Here is a 23,271-nt window from a genome sequence, read left to right on the forward strand (position 1 = left end):
CTTGGACTCCACAGGATGTGGCCAGATGCCCTGGCACGTGTACTGCAGCAAGGAGAAGGCAAGAGGATGTCACCACAGTTCAGTTCTGCACCATATCTCTATCTGAACGTGGAGCTCTCAGACAAACTACCTCTCAAGATTGGTCCTCTGCTACCTTCCCGACCCTTGGGTAGGAAAATCCTGGGCACTGCCGGTGTAGGAGGGTCATCTGTCTATGTGTTACTTTCATTGATTAATAAAGAAACTGCCTTGGCCTTTTGATAGGCCATCCCTTAGGTGGGTGGAGTAGACAGAACAGAATGCTGGGAGAAAGAAAGCAGAGTCAGGCAGATGCCATGAAGCTCCGGCCCGAAATGGACTTAGGTTAGAATCTTCCCAGTAAGCCACCACCTCATGGTGCTACACAGATTATTAGAAATGGGTTAATCAAGAAGTGAGAATTAGTCAATAAGAGGCTGGAACTACTGGGACAGGCCGTGTTTAAATGAATACGATTTGTGTGTTGTTATTTCGGGTGTAAAGCTAGCCATGTGGGAGCCGGGCGGGACAAAAGCAGGCCAGCTTGCCTCATCATTACACACTGCCTCCCGCCTGCAAAGCAAGGCACGAAATGCCCGTGTCTGGTTGGGAACGCCAATGCATTGAGGGCCTTCTCAGTCACCTGGGTCACGTCTCCCAGCTCATAAGCTGTCCCACTCAGCCTGCCCAATCCCTGTAGCCCTCTTGACCCCTCCCCAACCTTGCACTCTGGGGCCTTGCTCAGTCCCATTTAGAAGCAAAGCTCCTGAGATCACCCCACAGGTTTCCCTCGGTCCTGCCTCTTTGAGATCCCACTGTCCTGGTGCATGAGCAAAGGAAGGTTCCTCTCGGATCCCTATCACAACTGGGGAGACTCATAGCAGAGTTACTCAATGGCAAATCATCCATGCAGGTATTCTCCCACCCTGGCTGGATCCGAATCCCACCCGAGGCTGGATCCGAATCCCACGTGGGATGACACCAAGAACCCAGATGCAGTCACCCCAGGTAAAAAACAAAACCAGAAACAATAACAACAACAACAACAAGCCAGATAGGCCCTTGTAGGTCTCTGTCCACCTGGGTAACGTCCTAAAGTCTTTTGGTGGGTGGGAAAGCCCCTGAGAGTTCTGAAACGCATCCGAGGCAGGTCTGATTCTCATGTCAGATGACACCCGGAACCCCGATTCAATCACTCCAGGTTTGAAGAAACAAGATGGGCTGCCATATGGCTGTGTCCACCACAGGGGACATCCTAAAATCTCTTGGTGGGTGGGAAAGTTCCTGCCAGTGCTGGCACACATCCAAGGCTCATGCATATCATATTGCATGACACCAAGACCCCAGATTTCATCACCCAAGGTTAAAAAAAAATCAAACAACAACAACAAAAACAGAAGGGCCCTGTAGGGCTGTGTCCACCCCGGGGGACATCCTAAAATCTCTTGGTGGGTGGAGCACTGAGTGGATTATGTGCATGAACTTTTATTGGAATAGCAGGAGGTTTCAGATGCTAATAACTCTTGTTCAAGCTTCTTGGGGCCTTTAGGTTCCCCCACCTGAAATTTCTGCCACACAGGAAACCTGCCACATGCCTAGTCAACATGCCTCTCCGGGAGCACATGGGTCACAGTGACTCTCTGGAAGGCCTGTACAGGTGCCTGGACCAACTGGTCTGAGAGTCAAGCCTAAAGTGGTGTGTGTGTATGTGTGTGTGTGTGTGTGTGTGTGTGCGCGTATCTCTGTATCTCTGTGTGTCTGTGTCTCTGTGTGTGATGTATATGTGATATGTATGTGTGTGTCTGTGTGTCTGTATGTCTGTGTCTCTGTGTGTGATGTATATGTGACATGTATGTGTGTGTGTTCATGATTTCACGGATGACTATTGAAAAAGTGTAAGGAACAGATGCTGGCTATGGAATCTAGAAACACTATAATGACACTGCTTTCCGTGGGGGATGATGAGAACAGCACACTTTGTTTCAAAATAGTTTTCCTCTTTTGTTTTAAAACACCAGGAAGAGAAGTCATTGATGTCAGTGGTGAGGACGGTACTTCCTCTGGAACAGAAGGGCAAGAGGCCAGGTGATACGTTTTCATGTTTTCACGAAATAAATTTAGAAAAGTCTGGCTGGAGAGAGGGCTCAGTGGAAGAGTGCTTAAGGTGCAAACACAGGAGCCTGAGTTCAGGCCCTCAGCACCCACAGATAAAGCCATGCGTGGCCACGCCCAGCTTTTAAGCCCAGAAGTGAGGGCTGAGGCATGGAAGAACCTGGGGGATATTGCGGGTCCTTGCTGATTGCCAGACTAACAGAATAAACGGAGATAGTAAGTAAGTAAGTAAATGCAGCAACTAAGGCGCATGCACCACGTGGATGTACTTGGGTGCATTGAGCTTAAGGATCTCAAAGCAGCATCCTACAGTAGATCAGATGTTCAATGTGGTAAGGAATGAAAATCTCATGCCTCCAACAAAGTACGGGTCCTGTCATAGAGCCTGTCTGACAGGAATAAGGTGGCCTGTTCTTGAAATGTGAATTGTATGTAGGCTGTGTGGCACCCTCCACTTCTTCCACTCACTACAAGAATGGCCTTTTATGTACATCGAAGTAAAAAGGTAATTTCTTTGCAGGAAGAAAATACAGAATTTATTTGAAGAATTTGAAGGTACATTCTAGGAGATATCAGGAATTTGAGAAAATTGTTTCAACCAAAGAAGTGCAAGGCGAGGGAGGTATCGCTTGGCAGACAAGAGAGTGTGTTTACTGCCTTGTTCTCAAACAGTGTCAAATAGTATTTATTAGATTACCAACTCTCTACTTCACGTTAATTGCCAATATTGAGAACATGACACCTGTGGTGTGGATGCTGTTACTTACTAACAGTGGGATCTTTGAAAATTAGATGTAATTATCTGTCTTCAAGGTTTTGATTCGCACAAGTGATATGTCTGTTTCTAATATCACATTTGAAGCCAGCCAGTGGTGGCACATGCCTTTAATTCCAGCACTTGGGAGGCAGAGGGAGGCAGATCTCGGTGAATTCGAGCCCAGCCTGGTCTACAAGAGCTAGTTCCATGACAGGCACCAAAGCTACACAGAGAAATCCTGTCTCGAAAAACAATCCAAACAAAATACCACATATTACTTTACTTGTTTGTATTTTAGTCCAGCTCTCTGTCTCCTCTCTCTCTCTCTCTCTCTCTCTCTCTCTCTCTTTCTCTCTCTCTCTCTCTCTCTCTCTCTCCCTGTGTGTTTGTACGTATGTGCGTGTGCATTGCGTGTGTGTGAGTAGGGGTGGTGGCTAGCCTCCCTTAAATACCTGACCACTGTTTAATGTGTAAAGAATGGCACATGCAGTGGGGAGCTGAAGTCAGCACTGGGACCATTGTATGCGCAGACTGAGTCCTGCTTTAAATTTCTCTGTCAGAAGTCAGTCACACAAACAGTTAAAAAAAAACATTACAATCTGAGAACGTTCTAGGAGCTCTGTAGAGGTTTCTGACAGAGAATCGATTCTGGAAACTTCAGGAATCAGGATAGGGAGGTAGCTGAGTGGGAGAGCACTCACCTTCTATGCTTAAGGCTCTGGGTTCCATCCCCAGTACCACAGACTTATCGATCAGTGTGGTTCCCCCGTTAGAATATTCAGGGTGTCTACCCTGTCAAATTTGCCTAAAAGCTCCAATGGCTACAATAGTTACAGTATTTTCATCTGACTGTGCAATAATCTCTGAGCCTTTGGAGATCTTTGTAAACGGACTACTGTTGTGTTTTGCACAAAGCGGCCCAACAGTCCCTCAGAATGTGTCCTTGAACTGGAGCATAAATATGTACATTGATTGAATTTTACCTTTTAATGATGCCCCATGAGGAAATTACACAGCGATTTGAAACCCTTTCTTGCCAGTTTTGCTAAGTTCCCTTCACTGTGTTTTGTCTGTAATATATAGACACTGAAGTCCAGCTCTCCAATCTCACATCAAGGTCATAAATACTGAAATTCTTGACTGAAAGAAAGGAGGCAGATATTCTTGCCATTGACAGATTGTTTCCCTCTATTAATAGCAAGTGGTTTTCTAAGTAGAAAACTAAAGTTGACGGAACTTTACAGTAATGGTTTCAAGAATGTGTTTCTATACAGAGCCCAATAAGAACTGTCTTCAGGGCAACAGCGAAAGATTCACAGCGATCATCACGGAGTCTTTCCAAACCTTGGAGCTGAAATTTGAGGATATTCTAAAAATCCAGGGCGAGCATAGGTACGGTTGTTGCTTCTTGGTGCTGTTATCCCAGACGCTTTGACATTTGGTTAGTAAGCACGATGGCTAGAGGTTGAGGAATAGCCGTGACCCCCACGGGCCAGAAGCTCAGTTGGATAACGTGTTTGGCTTGGCATTTGTGTATAGGGTAGACTTCTTTAGGCATGTTATAGCCTCACATCATCACCGAAGTCAGCTGCATTTCCTAGGCATGAATTACGATGACCGTTTTGACACATTGCTGTTGAGTCAGTGGAACAGGATGCATCACGTGAACGTGCTGGGCACCTGGAGCTTGAAATCCTCAAAGCATTCATCCCACAGTCAGTTGAGCCTCTGTTCGGTGCCATAGAAATGAAAATCCCATGCGTCCAAAGCCGTATAGCTATCAGGAGCAGTGTTCTCTATGCTACTGTACCGAGATTCACACTGGCACAGCGTGAGGAAGAGCAAGCAGGTAGGCCACCACAGAATTCTCTGATGGGAGCGAATGTGCATGCTATTTGGACCTGTTCTTCAGAAAGAGAGAACTAACCACAAGTTGTGTCTGTCAGACAGATGAATATTTGTGGAATGATAGTAAAACAATAGTTCTTCCTGAGCTTTCTGGCACAAAGGCGTGGGAAGGTACTTCTCTCTCAGCAGGGAGGAGCAAATGCTGTGATGTAGAATGAAATAATCCAATCAGCTTCCTTTTCCCTGTCTGCATAGTTTAGAGGCCATTTCCCCATCCTCCACCAATAGCGTTAGTGAGGGCAAGTCAGTCGTGCTTCGAATGTACTTTCTTCCTATTGGGATGGAGTATCACACTGTTCCTTGCTATATCATTCACAGGCAGAAACTTTATCATTAATATTCTCTTCAGATGAAGACTTTGAAAAGAAAGATATCCGAGGATGCAGCTGAAGTCAAGAAACATGCAAAAAAAAAAAAAAAAAAAACCTCACTGTGAGTGTCAAGCAGCTTAGCTTTCAAGGAATCCATTGTGTCAGCATCAGAAGTAGCAGGGCTTCCTGCAGCAAGTCTGGAGGGAAGGAACGAGACAAGGACTTAGGGAGGCAAGCAGGGTGGTAGATGTGGTGACAAGAGACTGCCCACTGACTGTTTCCCCCTGGTTTGTTCCTTTACACGCAGAGAGATGACAAGGTCAGTGATGGTTAGCAGCCATCAAGGTGGGGGGTGGGGTGGGCGGGTGAGCAGGCACTGCCTGGAGAGTGCAGGAGAAGGTATGGGATTGTATCTTAAGAGGGAGCCCTTTCTGATCCACCCAAGAAGTGCAGACACCAGGAGCAGGAGGCCCACCAGAGCCTTCTGACACAGTGAAGAGGCAGGCAGAGTGAGAGCAGTCCCTGTGGCTGTGGCAGAGCAGGTGGAGGCTTAGTCTTCAGTGCTTGGAGTTCAGACCAGCCCACTCCCAGAGGTGAGGAAGGCAAGGCTTCAATTTGTGATGGCCATGGGATGACTGACTCTCCTTTAACCTGGAGATTTGAGTGAGGTTTTTATGAGTTTTGGGGCACAAATAAATGCCTGACACCGAACAGTGCCATCTTTGAGGGAATCTTCCTTCCTGGTGTAGGATGGAGCTGCCCCCCTGGAGATTCTGACGTCCAAAGGTGGGGAGGCCGAGGCTGGGATGTGGAGGGAGATGGAGGGGACCCCTACCCCCGTCCAGTCCAGTGGGCAGAAGTATGGCCCCTGCATTCTGTAATCCCACCAGTTGGAACGCAGTCATGGTTCAGTCCCTTGCTAGTCACGCTCACTGGGGAAAATAATTTACCTCTGTGTCTCAGATTGCTAGGTGTGAGAGGAGAGATACTTAAGGTCCCCATCTCACAGAATTGGTTTCAAAAGACTCTTAGATGTGCATTCTTATATTGGTCCAGGACAGTATCCGACGTAAGTCTTACAGAATCCTTGCCTGTTAAGCAGGCCAGCTTTGGACTCTACTCTTACTGGCAAGAACAAAAGGGAGTGGGTTCCTATGTAGGGAGTGAGAGACACTGGGGCCATCTCAGGGAGATTTCTATAAACACAGAGGGTTCACCAGCTATGACAGCCTCTAATGGATGGGTTTTCAAGTCTTCAGAAACTAACAGCAATGTTTTAGATACTGTTACGCGTAGGGTTAAGCCAGCCCCTTAGGAGGCGGGCTTGCCTCGGGCGAATGTTTACTTATAAATCGGGCGCATGGGGACCCGTCGCACCCCTTCTGCTTCCTGTGCTCCTCGCATACCTTGGTCCTGTAAGTTTATTTCTTCATTAAAGCTGTATATATTCTTTACAATCTGCCTGCATTTATTTATGCCGCTACATTTGTGGAGCCCAGTGAGGCTTTACGAATACCCGCTCTGAATCGGGGGCACCTGGGGGCAACCGCAGGTAGCCAGCAGCACCATCCCCTCTGGAGGTCTCTCTCTTCACGCAGATTGTACCCTCTCAGCACTGCTCCTAGAAGCAGCTGAGATTCTGAATCACAGGTTGGCAAACAGGACGGGAGACTTAGCCCCAGCTTTGGATTTGGCCTCGCACCACGAGTCTGTGCGCCCCACCCTGCCCGACAGTGGTACAAGTGCATCTGTAACAGCGTCATCAGTACACAGTGCTGCTCTGTTCCCCTCCCACCTCTGCCCAGCGCTCCTGTCACTTGATGGCAGCAGGGAGGCCCTGCAGTCCCTGCAAGCCGGCGCTGCGCCATGCGTCCCTTTGACTTGTTCACTTTGGCGGCTTTCTCTCTCTTCCCCTTCCACCCCAATTGCTCTTTCTCAGCCTGGTGTCTGCTCCAACTTTTGTTTTTGAGTCACTTATTTCAGACTTAGGCCACGTGGACTCAAGTGGACTCTTTCGCCACCACTGGCAGGAACCGGTCATTGCAGGTAAAAAAAAAATTTTTTCTTTTATAAATAAAATGTCTGAGAACGTTACTATTCAAGATTTTAACAGCCTTTTTGAGTGTACCATGTGGGAGATTTTACAAGAGGTATCTATCACCCCGCATCTATGGATATTTCTGGGATTCGTAGTTTTCCTTGGTACTATAAGGTTTGATAATATAAATGTGATAAAGTCTTTAAGAGACGAATCCAGGCAGAGGTTGAATGTTTAAAAACTATTGAGAACGACAACAATCTTCTCAAGAATCAGTTTGAAGTTCTCCAGGAAGAGAACAGATCTTTGTTTAACATGACTCAGTTAACTGAGCAAAATTTAGAAAAGGTACAGGCTGATGTTAAGGAGAAATTCATTACTATGGAAGAAGGTACAGCTGATTTGTATCGTAAACTTCAGCAGTCCCTTTCTGTAGGAACTGAAACATTAACTGAGAGAATCAAAACTGCTGAATGTGACAATCGAATTTTGTCTAAAGCTTATGACAGATTGGCGGCAAGATTGTCAATAAAAGAAGGCACGGTTTATGACATAAAAATTATGTCCAAAGATGAGAAGTTATCACTAATGGACAAACTTCATACTTTAGAAGCCTCAATGAAGGCTTTGGAACATAATTCTGGACAGGAGATTCAGACATTGCAGAAGGCAATGGTGAATAGAATTGAAAAGATTGAGGAATTTTTAAATTCTGATGAAGAAGAGCAAAGGGTAAAAAGGCAAATTTTAACTACATCTGTGGGTAAATCCCTCCGGGACAATTTCCACAAAGCTCTACCTACAGATCTACCTGCCTTTCCAGTAATAACAACAGAGAAGGTGATTGGTTCCAGAAACTCTAGGGTCATCAAGGAAGATACATGGGAGCCTGTCTGTATGAGTGATCTCAAAGAAATTAAACATGCTGTCATGACTTTTGGGATGAACGCCTCTTTTGTTAAAGAGAGGCTAAAATCTTGGGCCACAACAAGCAGAGCAACCCCCTCGGATTGGCTTCAGCTGAGCTCTGCGGTCCTTGAGAGTGGCCCACAATTGAAATGGAAATGTTTATTCAGTCAAGAGGCTAGACTTTTAGAACAGCAGGAAAAGTGAAGGGAATTGACATTTCCCTAAATAAAATTCTAGGTGGAAGGCTTTATTCCGACCCTCAGGAACAAGCTAATTTGGATGAAAACACACTCTCAGTGTGTACTACAGCAGCCTTCGGGGCTTGGGACAGGGTACAAGACCCAGGACTGAGAATGGAATCATTTGTCAGAGTTAAACAGGGTCAGAGAGAACCCTTTAGTGACTTTTTACAAAGACTAACTAAGGTTGTACAAATAGGGATATCTGACCCAGAAGCAAGATGTATAATGATTGAGTCTTTGGCTTATGAAAATGCAAATGTGGAATGCAAAAAGATTTTGGGGCATTTAAAGCTCAAATAAGCACCCTTAGAAGAATGGGTCTTGCATACACTGAATGTTGGTACATTTGACTATGGCACTGAAGCATGGGTAGAAGAAGCAATTTCCAATGGTAAAAGGAGACACCAGAATACCAAATGTTTTAATTGTGGCAAAATGTGTCATTTGAAAAGGAATTGTAAACAACGATTTTCAGAAATAATAATAATGCATCTTCTAGAAATAACAGAAATAGGAGGACTCAGCCTTCAGGTTTATGTAGAAGATGTGGAAAAGGCAGACATTGGACGAATGAATGCAGGTCTACAAGAGATAGACAAGGCAACCTGATACAGACGGGAGACGTGAGAGACCGGCCTCACAGTCCCCCATGGCAAACATGGTTCAGTCATTTCCAGTTTCTACAGAGAACGTGCCTCGTCAGGACAATTAGGAAGCCCCATGCCGGCTGTTACAAAAAATAATGATCAAAAAGCTGAGTTATGTGTGTTATGGCATACTTCTATAAATGATCAAAGACCTAAGCTGAGAGTGTGCGTGAATGGCATTTTTATTACTGGCCTGCTGGACAATGGTGCTGATGTAAGTATCATTACCCCAGAATCTTGGCATCCATATTGGCCTCTTCAGAATGTAAATATTCAGCTCCTGGGAATTGGAACCCTATGTCGAGAAAGGCAGAGTACGAGATGGGTTGAATGTATAGGGACAGAGGGACAAATAGGAAAATTAAGGCCATATGTAGCCAGTATCGCAATGAATTTATGGGGTCGTGACCTATTACAACAATGGAATACTGAAATTAGCATTCCTGCTACTTCTAGAGCCTATATTTCTGAGAATAATATTAAAAGATATTACAAACGGAGAAAACCGGCCATTCAGGCTGTACAAGAACAAGCAATTGATGTCCCTTCAGAGATACCAACAGCCTTGCCTCCAAAATGGTTGACTGAGAAACCAATATGGACAAAGCAATGGCCTCTAGCTGAGGAAAAGTTAATGGCTTTAGAACAGCTGATACAGAGAGTCCAGTTTTATCCCATGCTTTTTCAGTCACAGTCCAGCTGGCCTTGGTGAGCTCCCAGTAGATCAGCTCCACTGTCTCAGTGAGTGGGTGCACCCCTCGTGATCCTGACTTCTTTGCCCATGTTCTCTCTCCTTCTGCTCCTCATTGGGACCTTGGGAGCTCAGTCCAGTGCTCCAGTGTGGGTCTCTGTCTCTATCTCCATCCATCACCAGATGAAGGTTCTATGATGATATGCAAGATATTCGTCGGTATTGCTATAGGCTAGGGTCATTTCTGGTTCCCTATCCTCAGCTGCCCAAGGAACTAACTGGGGACCTCGGCTTGGGCTCCTGGGAGCCACTCTAGGTTCAAGTCTCTTGCCAACCCTAAGGTGGCTCCCTTAACTAAGAATTGTGCTTCTGTTACCACAGGGCAGGGAACCCTGACTGCTCTTTGGACTGGAGAGGGAGGGGGAGAGGAGTGGGAGGAGGGAGAGACGGATGGGAGGAGGGGGAGAAGGGTGGGAGGAGGGGGAGGGAAATGGGAGCCTGGGAGGAGGTGGAAACTTGTTTTTTTTCTTCCTTTTCTCAATAAAAAATATATATATATATGTATGTATGTATATATATATATATATATATATATATATATATATATAAAGAACAGCGGATACAAGAGCAATTAGATGCTGGACATATAGAATCTACCAGCCCTTGGAATTCTCCTGTATTTGTGGTTAAGAAAAAATCAGGTAAATGGAAAATGGTGACAGATCTCAGAGCTATCGACATGGTTATTTAACCTATGGGCCATCTGCAATCTGGAATCCCTTTGCCTTCTTTATTACCAAAAGGATGGCCTCTCATAGTTATTGATTTAAAGGATTGTTTTTTCACTATACCTTTACATAAAGAAGATAGAGAAAAATTTGCCTTCACGGTGCATACTTACAACAATTCTCCACCTTCCAGGAGGTACCACTGGGCCGTCCTCCCCCAGGGTATTTTAAATAGCCCCTCCTTATGCCAATATTTTGTGAATCAACCATTGCAAATGATCTGCAAGAAATTTCCCAAATCGATAATATATCATTACATGGACAACATTTTGTTATCCGACTCAAACATGGATACCTTGAACAGATTGTTTGAAGAAATAAAGATACTTTTACCTAAATGGGGATTGCAAATTGCTCCTGAAAAGATTCAGAAGGGAGATTCTGTTAATTATCTAGGTTACAGAATAGGTTTGCAAAAAATTAAGGCACAAAAGGCACAAATTAGGAGAGATTGCCTACAGACTCTTAATGACTTTCAAAGACTGTTAGGAGACAATTCCAGTCTACGACCAGCTATTGGGATAGCACATGATCTAAAAATTTATTTGAACACAACCTTGGATGGTGATAAAGATTGAAACTGTCCCAGATAATTACCAGCTGAAGCAGAAAAGGAACTGACAATGATTGAGGAGAAATTACAACAGGCACATGTGGACAGAGTGAATCCAGAGCTCGATTATATTCTCTTCATATTACCATAAAAATTTCTCCTACAGGAATTTTAATGCAGAGAGATGATATTATCTTGGAATGGTTCTTTTTACCACATAAACCAAGTAAGAAACTGAAAACTTATGTGGAAAAAGTCTCTGAGTTAATTATAAATGGCAAGCTGAGACTTCGTCAATGAGCAGGCATAGACCCAGAAGAAATTATAGTGCCTTTCACTGCTGATGAACTAAAGAAATTATGGGAAGATAATGAACCATGGCAAAGAGCTTGTGCTAATTTTTTGGGAGACATTAATAGCAACTATCCAAAAAGCAAGAGGCTTAACTTCATAAAGAGAACTTCTTGGATCCTTCCTCGAATCGTCCGTGATGCTCCAATAACAGGAGCCTGTACATTCTATACTGATGCCAATAAATCAGGGAAGGCAGATTACAAATCAGAAGACTTAGGTAAGGTGGAACAAAGTCCTTATGATTCTGTCCAGAAGGCAGAATTATATGCCATTCTTATGGTACTAAGAGATTTTAAAGAACCTATTAATATAATAAATGATTCACAATACACAGAAAGAGTTATTTTACATATTGAAACTGCTGAATTTATACCTGATGATACAGAACTACCCTCATTGTTTATCCAGGTACAAGATTTGATCAGGAACAGGCTTTGCCCTATGGACATAACACACATCCTATCCCATATGTGTTTGCCAGGTCCTCTAGCACAAGGCAATGCAGAAATTGATCAATTATTGATTGGTAGTGTGCTACAAGCCTCTGAATTTCATAAAAAACATCATGTTAATAGCAAAGGTTTGAAGAAAGAGTTTTCTATTACATGGCAACAAGCTAAGGAGATTGTAAAGAAATGCCCTACTTGCTCTTTCTATAACCAAACGCCACTGCCAGCAGGGGATAATCCGAAGGGCACCCATAGGAATGAAATCTGGCAGATGGATGTGTTCCACTTTGCAGAATTTGGCAAATGAAGTATGTTCATTGTTCATCACACCATTGACACTTATTCAGTCTTTCAGTGGGCAACTGCTTTAAGTTCAGAAAAAGCTGATTCAGTAATCACTCATTTATTAGAAGTCATGACTATCATGGGTATACCTACACAAATAAAGACAGATAATGGTCCTGCTTATGTCTCTAGGAAAATGAAACGGTTTTTTGATTATTACAATATCAACATGTTACAGGTATACCATACAATCCTACAGGTCAAGCAGTCATAGAAAGATCAAATTGAACTATAAAGGATATGTTGAACAAACAGAAAGGGCTGGAAAACACCCCCAGAAATAGGTTACATAATGCTTTTTTAACCTTGAATTTTCTCAATGCTAATGAGAAGGGAACAACGGCTGCAGAAAGACATTGGATAATGGAAAAGTCTACTGAACTAAATCAACCAGTTTATTTCAAGGATGTGCTGACCTCACAATGGAAGCCAGGAGATGTGCTGCGTTGGGAAAGGGGTTTTGCCCTTATCTCAACAGGTGAGGAAAAATTGTGGATACCGTCAAAATTAATAAAGGTTCGGTTTGAAGAAGAGAAGCTACGTGGAAAAGATAAATAACAATTCATTCACAAGGATGGCGAACATGTTGATGGTAAGAAATACAGTTAGGTTGGGGGCAGGGTCCTTTTCTTATCTCCACAGGAAAATACTCATCTTCAAAGACTTTAAGGGACCCTGAATATTTAATTACTGATGGATGGAAACTAGTTATGACCCACTAAGGATCAACAGTAAAATTCTACATATTCTGTAAGTATTGATTTTTGTATTTATATATGTTTTATCGAACACTTCTTTATGAATATGTAGAGCTGGTTCTGGAGTTGTACTATGGCTCAGTCCCTCTTCAATTCCAAGCCTGTTGATAAGAGATATTTCAGAGTTTCTGTCTCAGTTCAGGAGCCATGAAATGGGACAGAATAAGAATAATTGTATACTTGATAAACTTTCTTTGCCTTTCCTCATATCTGTGTCTTTCTTTATATGTCAGTATATGTCTTTATTGTTAATGTTTAAACTTCCCATAACAAGCAACAAATTTTTCTACAGTAATATTTGAAGTTTCCAGGATGAAGATGGGGCCCCACAACATCAACTCAATCTGGTTTTTATGACGTCATGAATATCTTTAAGCACTAATATTAGACCTGTTTTTTGGTGCCAACTGCATGAGACAATTTTGAATGGTGCACATTTTTGACAACACTCTGGCTGGACCTTCTCAAAACGCTCAGAGACTAGTTATAATTTTCTTAGGTCAAAGGTTATTTGGGGAATTTTACCATCATTTTCTTTCACAGGGTCCCCTAAGGAGAACGTCGCCCCCATGTCAGCTAGAAGCAATCTAAGAGGACGACGTCCCCCCTACCAACAGAGTTTGCCCGCAGGATTAGGGACATCTTTTAGTGGTTGATTTAGGGTTGAGGGGATGGGGAGATACTTTATGGAATTAGGGGTATTTTCAAAAAAAGGGGGGGGGATTAACTGGTTTAATGGGATGATTGGTATTTGTGATTTACTGTTTTTAGAAAATTATATTGGTACTGTTTCTTGTACATTGTTATATTGAATATTGAATGTGAGGGTGCCTACCTCTATTTTTGTATAAGAGTATGCTTATATTGTATTGATACATCTACCATATCACAATGTACATTTCTACCTCTGATCCTATTTATGTAATAACATTGTTTACATTTGATATGTAATGACATTGTTTACAGTTGAAGATCATTGTCTTCATATATTGCACAGTTGTTTATTATTTTAGTCTTCAAGTTAGATAGGTATTGAGAATTATATGCTTGCCATATTTATTTTTAGGTTAATCAGGTATTTTAGATACATAGAGATTATATTTAGTATAGATAGTATAATCTTCAGCCTCTTCGAAGAGCTGTAGAAAATGGCCTTTAATCTAACCGAGAATTCTGTGCCAATGAGACACAATTACTCCTTGTAATGCCACTCTACTCCCGAGAGAACGTTGAGCATCAAAGACACTCCACTGGGAGCTTGTCTTCTTGGCAGAACTGGCCTTTGGGTTAAGAAAAGCCCATACCTCATCTACTGACAAAGATATAGAATATCCCTAAGTGGATGAAACAGGATTGTCTTATCCTGCCAAGACAGGGTAAGATGGTTCTAAGAAAGTTCCTTGCCTTTAATAATGGTATGTTAGCTATGTTAGGCATTAGCCAAAGTTGGTTGACTCAACATTGCAAACGAGACTTTGGGTGTTTGCCCAGGTAGTCAGTTGTCTCTGTCATTTGTTGCACATTTCGGATATCTCTCATTTTTTAAGTAATATTAATTCCCTTCTCAGATCTTTGATGCAGTTGAAGATTATATAATTTTAGTTACTCTCTACATTATTTAGACTCCTTGAGATAGAATGTATAGCAAAACTTTTGTTCTCAATATTGTTTGTTATATTTATCATTTGTTATTATTGTTTATAGTTGTATTTGGTTTAGTTCTGTCTTATTTAGACAAAAGGGGGAGATGTAGTGTTAAGCCAGCCCCTTAGGGGGCGGGCTTGCCTCGGGCGAATGTTTACTTATAAATCGGGCGCTCGGGAATCCGTGCGCCCCTTCTGCTTCCTGTGCTCCGTGGGAACCTTGGTCCTGTAAGTTTATTTCTTCATTAAAGCTGTATATATTCTTTACAATCTGCCTGCATTTATTTACGCCGCTACAGTTACATAGGAAAACGTTCCATTAAATGAATGAGATTCTCATCACTATGGTAATTTTTTAGTATTAGATAACTCGTGTGAAGTGGTCATTGTGCTTGAAAAATTACTAGTGATTTCCTTGTATATGTTTTGCATAAATATGATACAGAGTCGCGTTTTTGTAATATTTCTGAGTTTTCCTGTATTGTTCTTACATCTTTTACTGTCTGTGTCACAGAATATCTTCAAGGAGCAGCAAAAATTTATTCGTCAGTTTCTGGGTATTCAGAAGAAGAGGATGGAAGAATTTAAAGATCTGTGTGAACAGTATTTGGAGGTCTGTTGTACATTCTGAAAGCAATCCACACACACGGACATTGAATACTCTGGCGTTCCTTCCAAGCTTTGGATTATTCCTTAGGAAAGTTAGCTGTAAACATCTTCCTGTCAACAGAGGTTTCTGTCCCGCCTGGTCCCGCAGTCATTCATTCCCAAAGAAGCACACAGAGGCCTACATTTTATTTATAAACTGTTTGGCCTATTGGCTCAGTCTTCTCATTAACTCTCATATCTTACATCTCAACCCACAATTCTTGTCTGTGTTAGCCACATGGCTTGGGACCTTTTATCAGCGAGGCATTCTCATCTTGTTTCCTTTTGGACTGGGTTACAACTGAAGATTGACCCTTTTCTCTTCCTGGAATTCTCCTGTTCTCTTGGCCCTGCCTCTACTTCCTGCCTGGCTACTGGCCAGTCAGGGTTTTACTGAAACAGTGCAAGACCATGGTACCAGAGCATCTTCCAGCATTTTCCTCATGGTGTCAAGGTTCCATGTAAACCTAAGTACAAAATAAGTTTTTACTTTTAGAGTTCACATTACGGTGGGTAGAGTCCTTTGAAGGAGGAATTGCTGTCTTGGCGATTTCATCCAGAGTTGTTCGTATTGTACAGGGCATTGATGCCTTTCAGACTGTCTGTTCTTGTCTCACAGTGCATTTTCCCTTGGGTGTGTATGTGCACTGAGGCACACGCACGTGTACGTTCCTCTGGGTGTGTGTGTGAAGGTCATAAGCCAGCCGTGTGTATCTTCAGTAACTCTCCTTCGTATCTTTTTGAGACAGGATGGCTCACTGAACCTGCAACTCGCTTGCCCCTGTGGCTAGGCTGGCTGTTCACCAGGTCACAGGGGTGGCGTGCCCAAGGGAAGAGGTCTTGGGAAGTTTTATAAGCCCCCCCCCACAGCATTTCACACAAGCATTTAGATGTGGCATGTGCTATTTCACACACTACTGAAGGCACTGTGGGGGTGGAAACCTTGAGTTTTAATTTCATGGTGTTCAGTGGTACACGACAAGCTACTCCAGCTCCCAAAGAAATGAGTGAGTGGCAGTCAATGAGCTCATGCCTCGTGCTCTCTGTTTTCATTGGGTTTCATTCTTGATTTGCGGGGAGTGGGACCCTGGGCTCTCCCACATGCTAGGTAGGCAAAGCACCCTTCCCCTGAGCCCCCCCCCCCACTAATGCCACAAGGTTGAACTTTCAGCAGTGGGTTGTGGAGTGGTAACGCCTGTGTTTCTTTGGTGGGTGATGGATCTCCATGTCGCACATGCTGTATGCTTGTTTTGGAATAATGAAACCATGTCTTTTCACCACATCTAGTCCCTTTTAAATATTGCTGTTCGCATTTGTAAACAAAATGACCAGGGCTGATTTCTGCCCATGTCTCTTTCACTTTAGAAACTTGTAATACTGAGGGATTCTCGGGGAGATTCCCTCATTGAAGAGCTGAGACGTCTAATAGCCACCTTGAAAATAAAACTTCTGATGCTGAATGTAAGTACTGAGCCTTTCAGGGCAAACTGAGGCTTGATGAACACTGTTTATTATGTCCGTTTAATATGTCCTTGTGCTTCACAGTGCCAGAAAGAGAATGCTGCTGGTCAACTGTCTCTCCTGGATCTGTTATTCTCATAATACTCTGAAGAAATGAAAGTCGATACAAGGGGAGCGATTCTCTCATGGAAATTCTCTGAGAGAAGCTGCTTGTGGTTTGCGGCTTCAGTGACTACGTCTTCTTGTGTTCTCCTGTTCCTAAAGATACCCCTTTCTGCTAAAACCCAAGTAAACCGAAGGATTTGTGTGACAGCAGTCCAGAAATGTCTATAGCATCCTCCAGCCCACGGGTCGTAATGGCAAGTTTTTCTTGGTAGCGTCGTAATTAATGGTTAGCAGTGCATTGGTGTCGATACAGTGGGGTCTTGTACCTCAGTATAACTTGACCAAATTAGAAGGCACAAGAGTGGTCCATCCTCGTCATCTTCAGAGAAATAGTTAAAGGAGGCACACTCTTGCCATTGCATACTGCTGTTACATTTGTTCAGTCATGGAGCCTATGGGAATGACGATAACCCTGCAAAGAGAATGCGTCCTGTAGACTTGAAAAGACTGTGCCCCAGAAGTAGTGAAATTGGTAGAATTCATTAAAACTCCTGAAGAAAAAAAGATGTAAGTATTGTGACGAGTATGTGAAAATGTCACTTCCCGACAAAATTTATAAGGTCTTTCAATGCAATGTGGTCTGCTACCTGATGTCAACTGCCTGTCACATTAAGAGTTGATCCTTAGTATGCCTAAGCTCACTTCCTCGTGGTTTATGTATTTCCTCCTTTGTATGGATAGCGGGAACTGAGAATGTTTTGTGTTTCAAAATTATTGTTCACGTAGTATGTGAACATCAGTGATAGACAAGGTCTTCTGTACACTTAAGACTCTTATCCTGTGGTTTCCTTCATACACACACACACACACACACACACACACACAAACACACATATATATATATATATATATATATATATATATATATATATAAATATTCCATGGGAAATCATTACTTGGAAACATTTGGTTTCATAAATATGGAATTGTTTCAGACTTGCTGGTATGAGTCATGTAATTGCGCTCCCTTCCCAACGTTTCATGCCTTTTTAAACAAAAATGGTCCTATGCTAACTCACGTTTCTGCATGGGGCCTCTCCTCGTCCTGACCACTTGTCTCATTGTGTCCTGTGGTGCAGAAGCATTAAAAACAAGTGTGCGTTCGGCATCTCTCATTTTCTACAAGCAGAATTCATTTCTCCACAGTCAATGAGAGAACTTCCCCTCTGGCCAGAATCATGGTACTTCCTAAACTGTGAATCATCTAGGGGAACTTCCCCCTTTGTTCAAAATATCTGTGATTGTATGGACCTTCAGTAATGCTTCCAGCACTGAGTATCTCCTACTTGAGATATTCTATCAGTAGTAGATGAAAAATCTATTACCCTATCATTGAATCTTGTATTATTCTAGTGTGTACTCCTGTGTGTATGAGAGAAAGAGAGAGACAGAGAAACAGAAAGAGACAGAGAGGGATGGAGAGGGAGAGAGAGAGAATATTTTGGTATGTGGTACATGTGTAAATGTGTTCCTATGTGTAGCACATGTGTGTGTGAATACACGTGTATGGTGTATGCAGGTTTATGCATAAATCTTTTAGTATGCAGTACATGTGTAAATGTGTTCATATGTGTAGGCACACCTGTGTGTGAGTGCATGTGTGCATCTCTGCGTGTTTGCAGATGTGTGTAAATCATTTGGTATGTGCTTCATATATATGTGTTCTATGTGTAGACACACTTGCTTTTGAATGCATGTGTCCACCTCTGTGTATGTTTGCAAATGTAAATCTTTTGATATGTGGTTCATATATATGTGTTCATATGTGTAGCACACATGTGTGGATATGTGTGTGTGAGAGTGTGCAGATCTTTTGGTATGTGTTACGTATGTTTATGTGATCATATGTGTAAGTGGAGACTTCATGTTCATTTCCTGGCCAATCAGACCCAAATATTCACAACAAAAACTTTATTAATTACAACACAGTTTTGCCGACAGCCCAGGCACATTCCTAGCTATGTCTTACATCCTAAATTAACCCATTTCTACTCATCTGTTTATCACCACGAGGCTGTGGCTTACAGGTAAGTTTCCGGTGTCTTTCTCCTTCGGCAGGTGCATGGCATCTGCCTGACTCTGCCGTCTTTCTCCCTGCATTCACCTAACTTTATTCTGCCCTGTCATTGACCAAAGAAGCTTCTTTATTAACCAACGGTATTAAACCTATTCAGAGCATACAGAGGGGATTCCCACATCACATGTATGTAGAACTCATGTGCGTGAATGCATGTGCATGCATGTGTGCGTGTGTTCACAACTGCATGTGCATATGCCGGCAGATGTGATTTTGCATGTGGAAGCCAGACATACTCCAGGCACCTAACTTATTTTGACACAGGGTAACGCTGTGACCATGGGGCTCATTGATTGGTCTAGAGCGTTAGGCCATTGAGTGCCAGGATTCTATCCTGTCTCTCTTCTTCAGTGCTGGTGTTATAGACATTCACCATTGGCCTTAGATGTGGTATGTGTATGTATCTGTGCATGTGTATGTATGTGTATATGTATGTATGTGCAAATATGTTCGTTCAGGTTCCCAAGGAGGGTGTCAAACCCCCCAGAGGGGGAGTTATCAGTCACCTGACAGGGTTCCTGGGATTTGAACTCGGGTCTTCTGGAAGAGCAACAAGTGCTCTTAAACACCGAGCTGTCTCTACACCACCCTGTGCTGAGGTTTCCAAAGGTTCTGGGGACCTGAACTCATCATCTGGGCTATTTGGTATCTTTGGTAATTGTTGTGGGAGCTTGGGGGAGCCACTGGCTGTACAAAGTATGTTAGAGTCATTTAGACTCTTAGGTATCCCCGGTCCTGGTTGTGGAGTATAGGAAGCCCCTGCTCATAGGAGCCATTTAGATTACTATCTGCCTTCCGGTCCTGGTTGTAGGAGCTTGATATGGCCTGGTCCGACAGATAGTGAAGATCACCAGGCTATTAATCACCTCCAATCCCCAGCCTTCTGGATGGAAGAACAGGTCTCACATCTTTTCCATTGAGAAGACATTACTGCATGCTTAACGTTCCTGGTTTCCCAGGAGATCTGTGAGCACAAGGATCTTCCTGCTCCCCACAGACTGGGACACTGTGATAGGAGCTGAAATGTGCCCCCGGAGGCAGACCCACATTTGCAAAGTGTAGATGCCACACAGTGAAATAATGAGAACTGTCACAGAATGTGTTCTGTATGCATCATCAGTGTGGACAAGGAACGGATAAAATTTCTGAGTTCAAAGCCTATGAAACAAATATGTACATGGAGCTGGGGAGATGGCTCAGCGGGTAAAATGCTTGCTGAATTAGCATGAAGACCTGAGTTCAGATCCCCAGAACCTTTGAAAACCTCAGCACAGGGTGCTGTGGAGACGACTCAGTTTAAGAGCATTTGTTGCTCTTCCAGAAGACCCGAGATCAAATCCCAGGAACCCTGTCTGGTGTCCCAAGACTGACTGATAACTCCCCCTCTGGGGTGTCGGACACCCTCCACGGGAACCTGAATGAACACATTTGCACATACATACACGGACACATACACACACGCACAGTTACATACACATACCACATCTCCGGCCAACGGTGAGTGTCTGTAATACCAGCCCTTGAGAAGAGAGAAAGGTTTGTGAGATGTAGCATCTGAGAGCAGGGAGAAGGTAGCAGTATGGTGAGGCTGCACACCATCCATGCACATGTGTACGTGGGACGAAATGGCACCGCAGATGTCATTCATTTCTAACACTAATGTTACTGACCATAAAATTAAAGATGGGCAAGGATCATGGCTCAGTGGGTTAGGTTTTCCCATGCAAGCATGAGAACCTGAGTTCAGATCACCAGCGCCCACGGAAAATCCAGGCACAGCAATACTCTTAAACCCTAGAGCCAGCATGTCTGGCGTGGAGGACAGAGTGCTGGATCCATCCGCAAAACTCTCTGGCCACTCCGCCTGACAAAATCAGTGAGTTTCATGTTCACTGAGAGACTGTGTCTTAAAAGATAAGGTAAATCTTCAGCCAACTAAGCTGCACGGGAGGTCCCCTTTCTCAGCGGGGCCCACTGTGCAATGGTTGCCAGCAGCTTCTCACTGGGGCCTGGTGTGCAATGCTTGCCAACAGCACACTCGTTTGGAGTGACCTCACCCTGTTGCCTGTATGGGCTCCCCGAAAGGGACCTTGGAAACAATCTTCTGAAGGCTCTTCGAGCTCTGACCTCAATGTCGCCTCCAATCTTGGCCCCAGACAGGTATTCGCTGTGCCCTAGGGAAGGAAGCCTCAGGTCACCACGGCCAGGGGTCTCACTGTCCAGGCCATCACGTCCACCTGAATCATGCCTCAGAATAAGGAACATCGGATGGAGGCCCTACATAAAGCCAAGTTCAAGCTCTCCGTGCTGCCAGAGGCAAATGGTGTTATTAAGCCCCTTCCTCCCACTTTCTTGCCCTGGTTCTCCTCACTGAGTTCTTCTTTGTCTGTCTCTCTCAAAGAGGTGAAGCTTCACTAAACCGAATGTAGATTGATCTGAAGGACACAGTCGCTGAGAAGTGACTCGTTCCTGATGGCCGAGGGGTCAGCTGCATCACCAATCCTGGTCCCATGGTCATTGGCGGGCCCCACACTCCTCAGGGCTTCTACTGCGGTGCTACCCTCTACCCTACTAAATCATGTTCAGTAATAAATATCACATCCTGTCTGGGAAAAGAGGGGTTACAGATGATACGCAGTGTCAAACTTTGCCCTACACACTCACACACACGGCAGGGGTGAGGGTGAAACACAAGAGGAGGAAGGGAATACTAGGGAGGGAGAGGAGGGATGGAGGGAGGGAGGAGGGATGGAGGGAGGAGGGATGGAGGGATGTATGTGGTAGTAAAGTCAATGGGCTAGTAAGATGGCTGAACAGGCACGTTCCTCCAGGCCTGATGAGTTGGGTCCAATCTCCAGGTCCGACACCTTCAGGACTCACTCCCAAGGTCTATCCTCTGTCCTATCTGTGTACGTGTGCACGTGCACACACACGTAACATTTTTGTAAATAAAAAATCCATCAGGTTGGCCTTCAAAAGAAGACTCGAAAAGAATTCACCATGAAAATTTGGGACAAAGAGTGGTAGGCAGAGCCACAGGACGGAAAGGACAGGAGAATGTGATCATCCTTCCTCTCTCCCCTCCCAGAAGGCTTTTGTTCTCCATCATAGATTCATTTCTGTAATCTACACAAAGAATAGGCTTAGCTCACAAACTCCGGGGTAAAAGGTCAAGCAATTTCAAGTGTGCTGAACAGGGCTGGAGAGATGGCTCCATGGTTGAGAGCTCCATCTGTGGTTCCAGAAGACTGGGATTCAGCTAGCCACCGCCGACTTTGGGTAGCTCACAACCCCCTGTAACTCAAGCCCTAGGGGAACTGAGCCTAAAGTCTGACCTTCCTGGTACCGACACACACTCGGAATATGCTCGCAAAGACTCAACAAGTACACACCCAGGAAGATAAATGTCAAATGTACTGAACACAGATTCTCGGGATTCCTTCAAAAGATACAGCACAGGACAAGAGTAAGAGAATGACACAAGAGTCAGACAAACACACAAGCACGCACACGCAGAACTACGTGAGTAAAATTAAACTCTAAAGAGAACACTAGAAAATGCTCGTGGAACACCCACCTAAAATACTGAAACTGTAAGTGCCTATGCACACACTCACAGATAAAATATTTTTGACCAAAGGGAAGGGCAGGGATCTTCCAGCCAGTGTTGAATAATGCCAGAAATGAGTCTGGATGTCTTTGGGAAAAGCCAGAGCCCCACTGCAAGCTCTAAGCCAACACGTGAAGATCTGGCTCTGCCTCGGGAACCATGTTAACAGTCTAGTGCATCTGAGCACGAAACTACGAGTTGTGCTCTACTGTACGTCTGAGTGAGCAGGTGGGGCTGGTTTTCCTGTAAAGGCCCATTTGCAATGCAGTTGGCTCTGTGACCTCATGAATGAATGAAAGCAAGCACGGAAAGGCGGATCCCACCGTTATTTATTTCTTCCTGAAATAAGCAAGGTAACATTCACTTTGGGCAGGTGACAGAGAACCAAAGCAGCCTGTCGTAAAATCAAATGACATTTGCTTCCTGAATGTAACTGGCCCTGCTGGGGAGAATGTCAGGGTCAGGAGGGTCCACACTTAAATGTTGCTACTCACAGAACTGTTGGGGTTCACTTCATGGTCAACAGAGTCTCAGTCTGATTTCTAACCAACAAAGTAAAGAGAAAGGAGCTGCACTGACTACTACTAACACCCTCTGGGCACGGCTATTGCTCCCTGTGCCTCCTCCAGGTGAGCTTCAGAAGGTTTCTTCACAGCTGTAAGGACCAGGGACTGAAGGTACGTTTCAACTACGGACACATCCTGCTCTTGCTGTGGGAAAACGGAGAGTTAGGGGATCATTGTTCCATCTCTGCCCTTAGGAAGCCATCCCGAGGCACACAGCATTA

General features: G+C 44.0%; 1 protein-coding gene and 1 pseudogene across 1 annotated transcript; both read left to right on the forward strand.

Moving 5' to 3' along the window:
• Positions 1 to 15: 15 nt before the first annotated feature.
• LOC121441127 (X-linked lymphocyte-regulated protein 3A-like) lies at positions 16 to 16,773 on the forward strand. The gene is made up of 6 exons (XM_041642259.1): positions 16 to 169; positions 4,162 to 4,279; positions 6,163 to 6,175; positions 15,038 to 15,136; positions 16,537 to 16,632; positions 16,717 to 16,773. Exons 1-6 carry the CDS (start codon positions 16 to 18, stop codon positions 16,771 to 16,773), a joined length of 537 nt encoding a protein of 178 aa, XP_041498193.1.
• Positions 16,774 to 20,799: 4,026 nt separating this feature from the next.
• LOC121441164 lies at positions 20,800 to 20,976 on the forward strand (annotated as a pseudogene).
• Positions 20,977 to 23,271: the final 2,295 nt, after the last annotated feature.

Source organism: Microtus oregoni, unplaced genomic scaffold (assembly GCF_018167655.1).
Source record: "Microtus oregoni isolate MIOR12 unplaced genomic scaffold, Mior012 000073F_ref0000255, whole genome shotgun sequence".
Classification (NCBI taxonomy): domain Eukaryota; kingdom Metazoa; phylum Chordata; class Mammalia; order Rodentia; family Cricetidae; genus Microtus; species Microtus oregoni.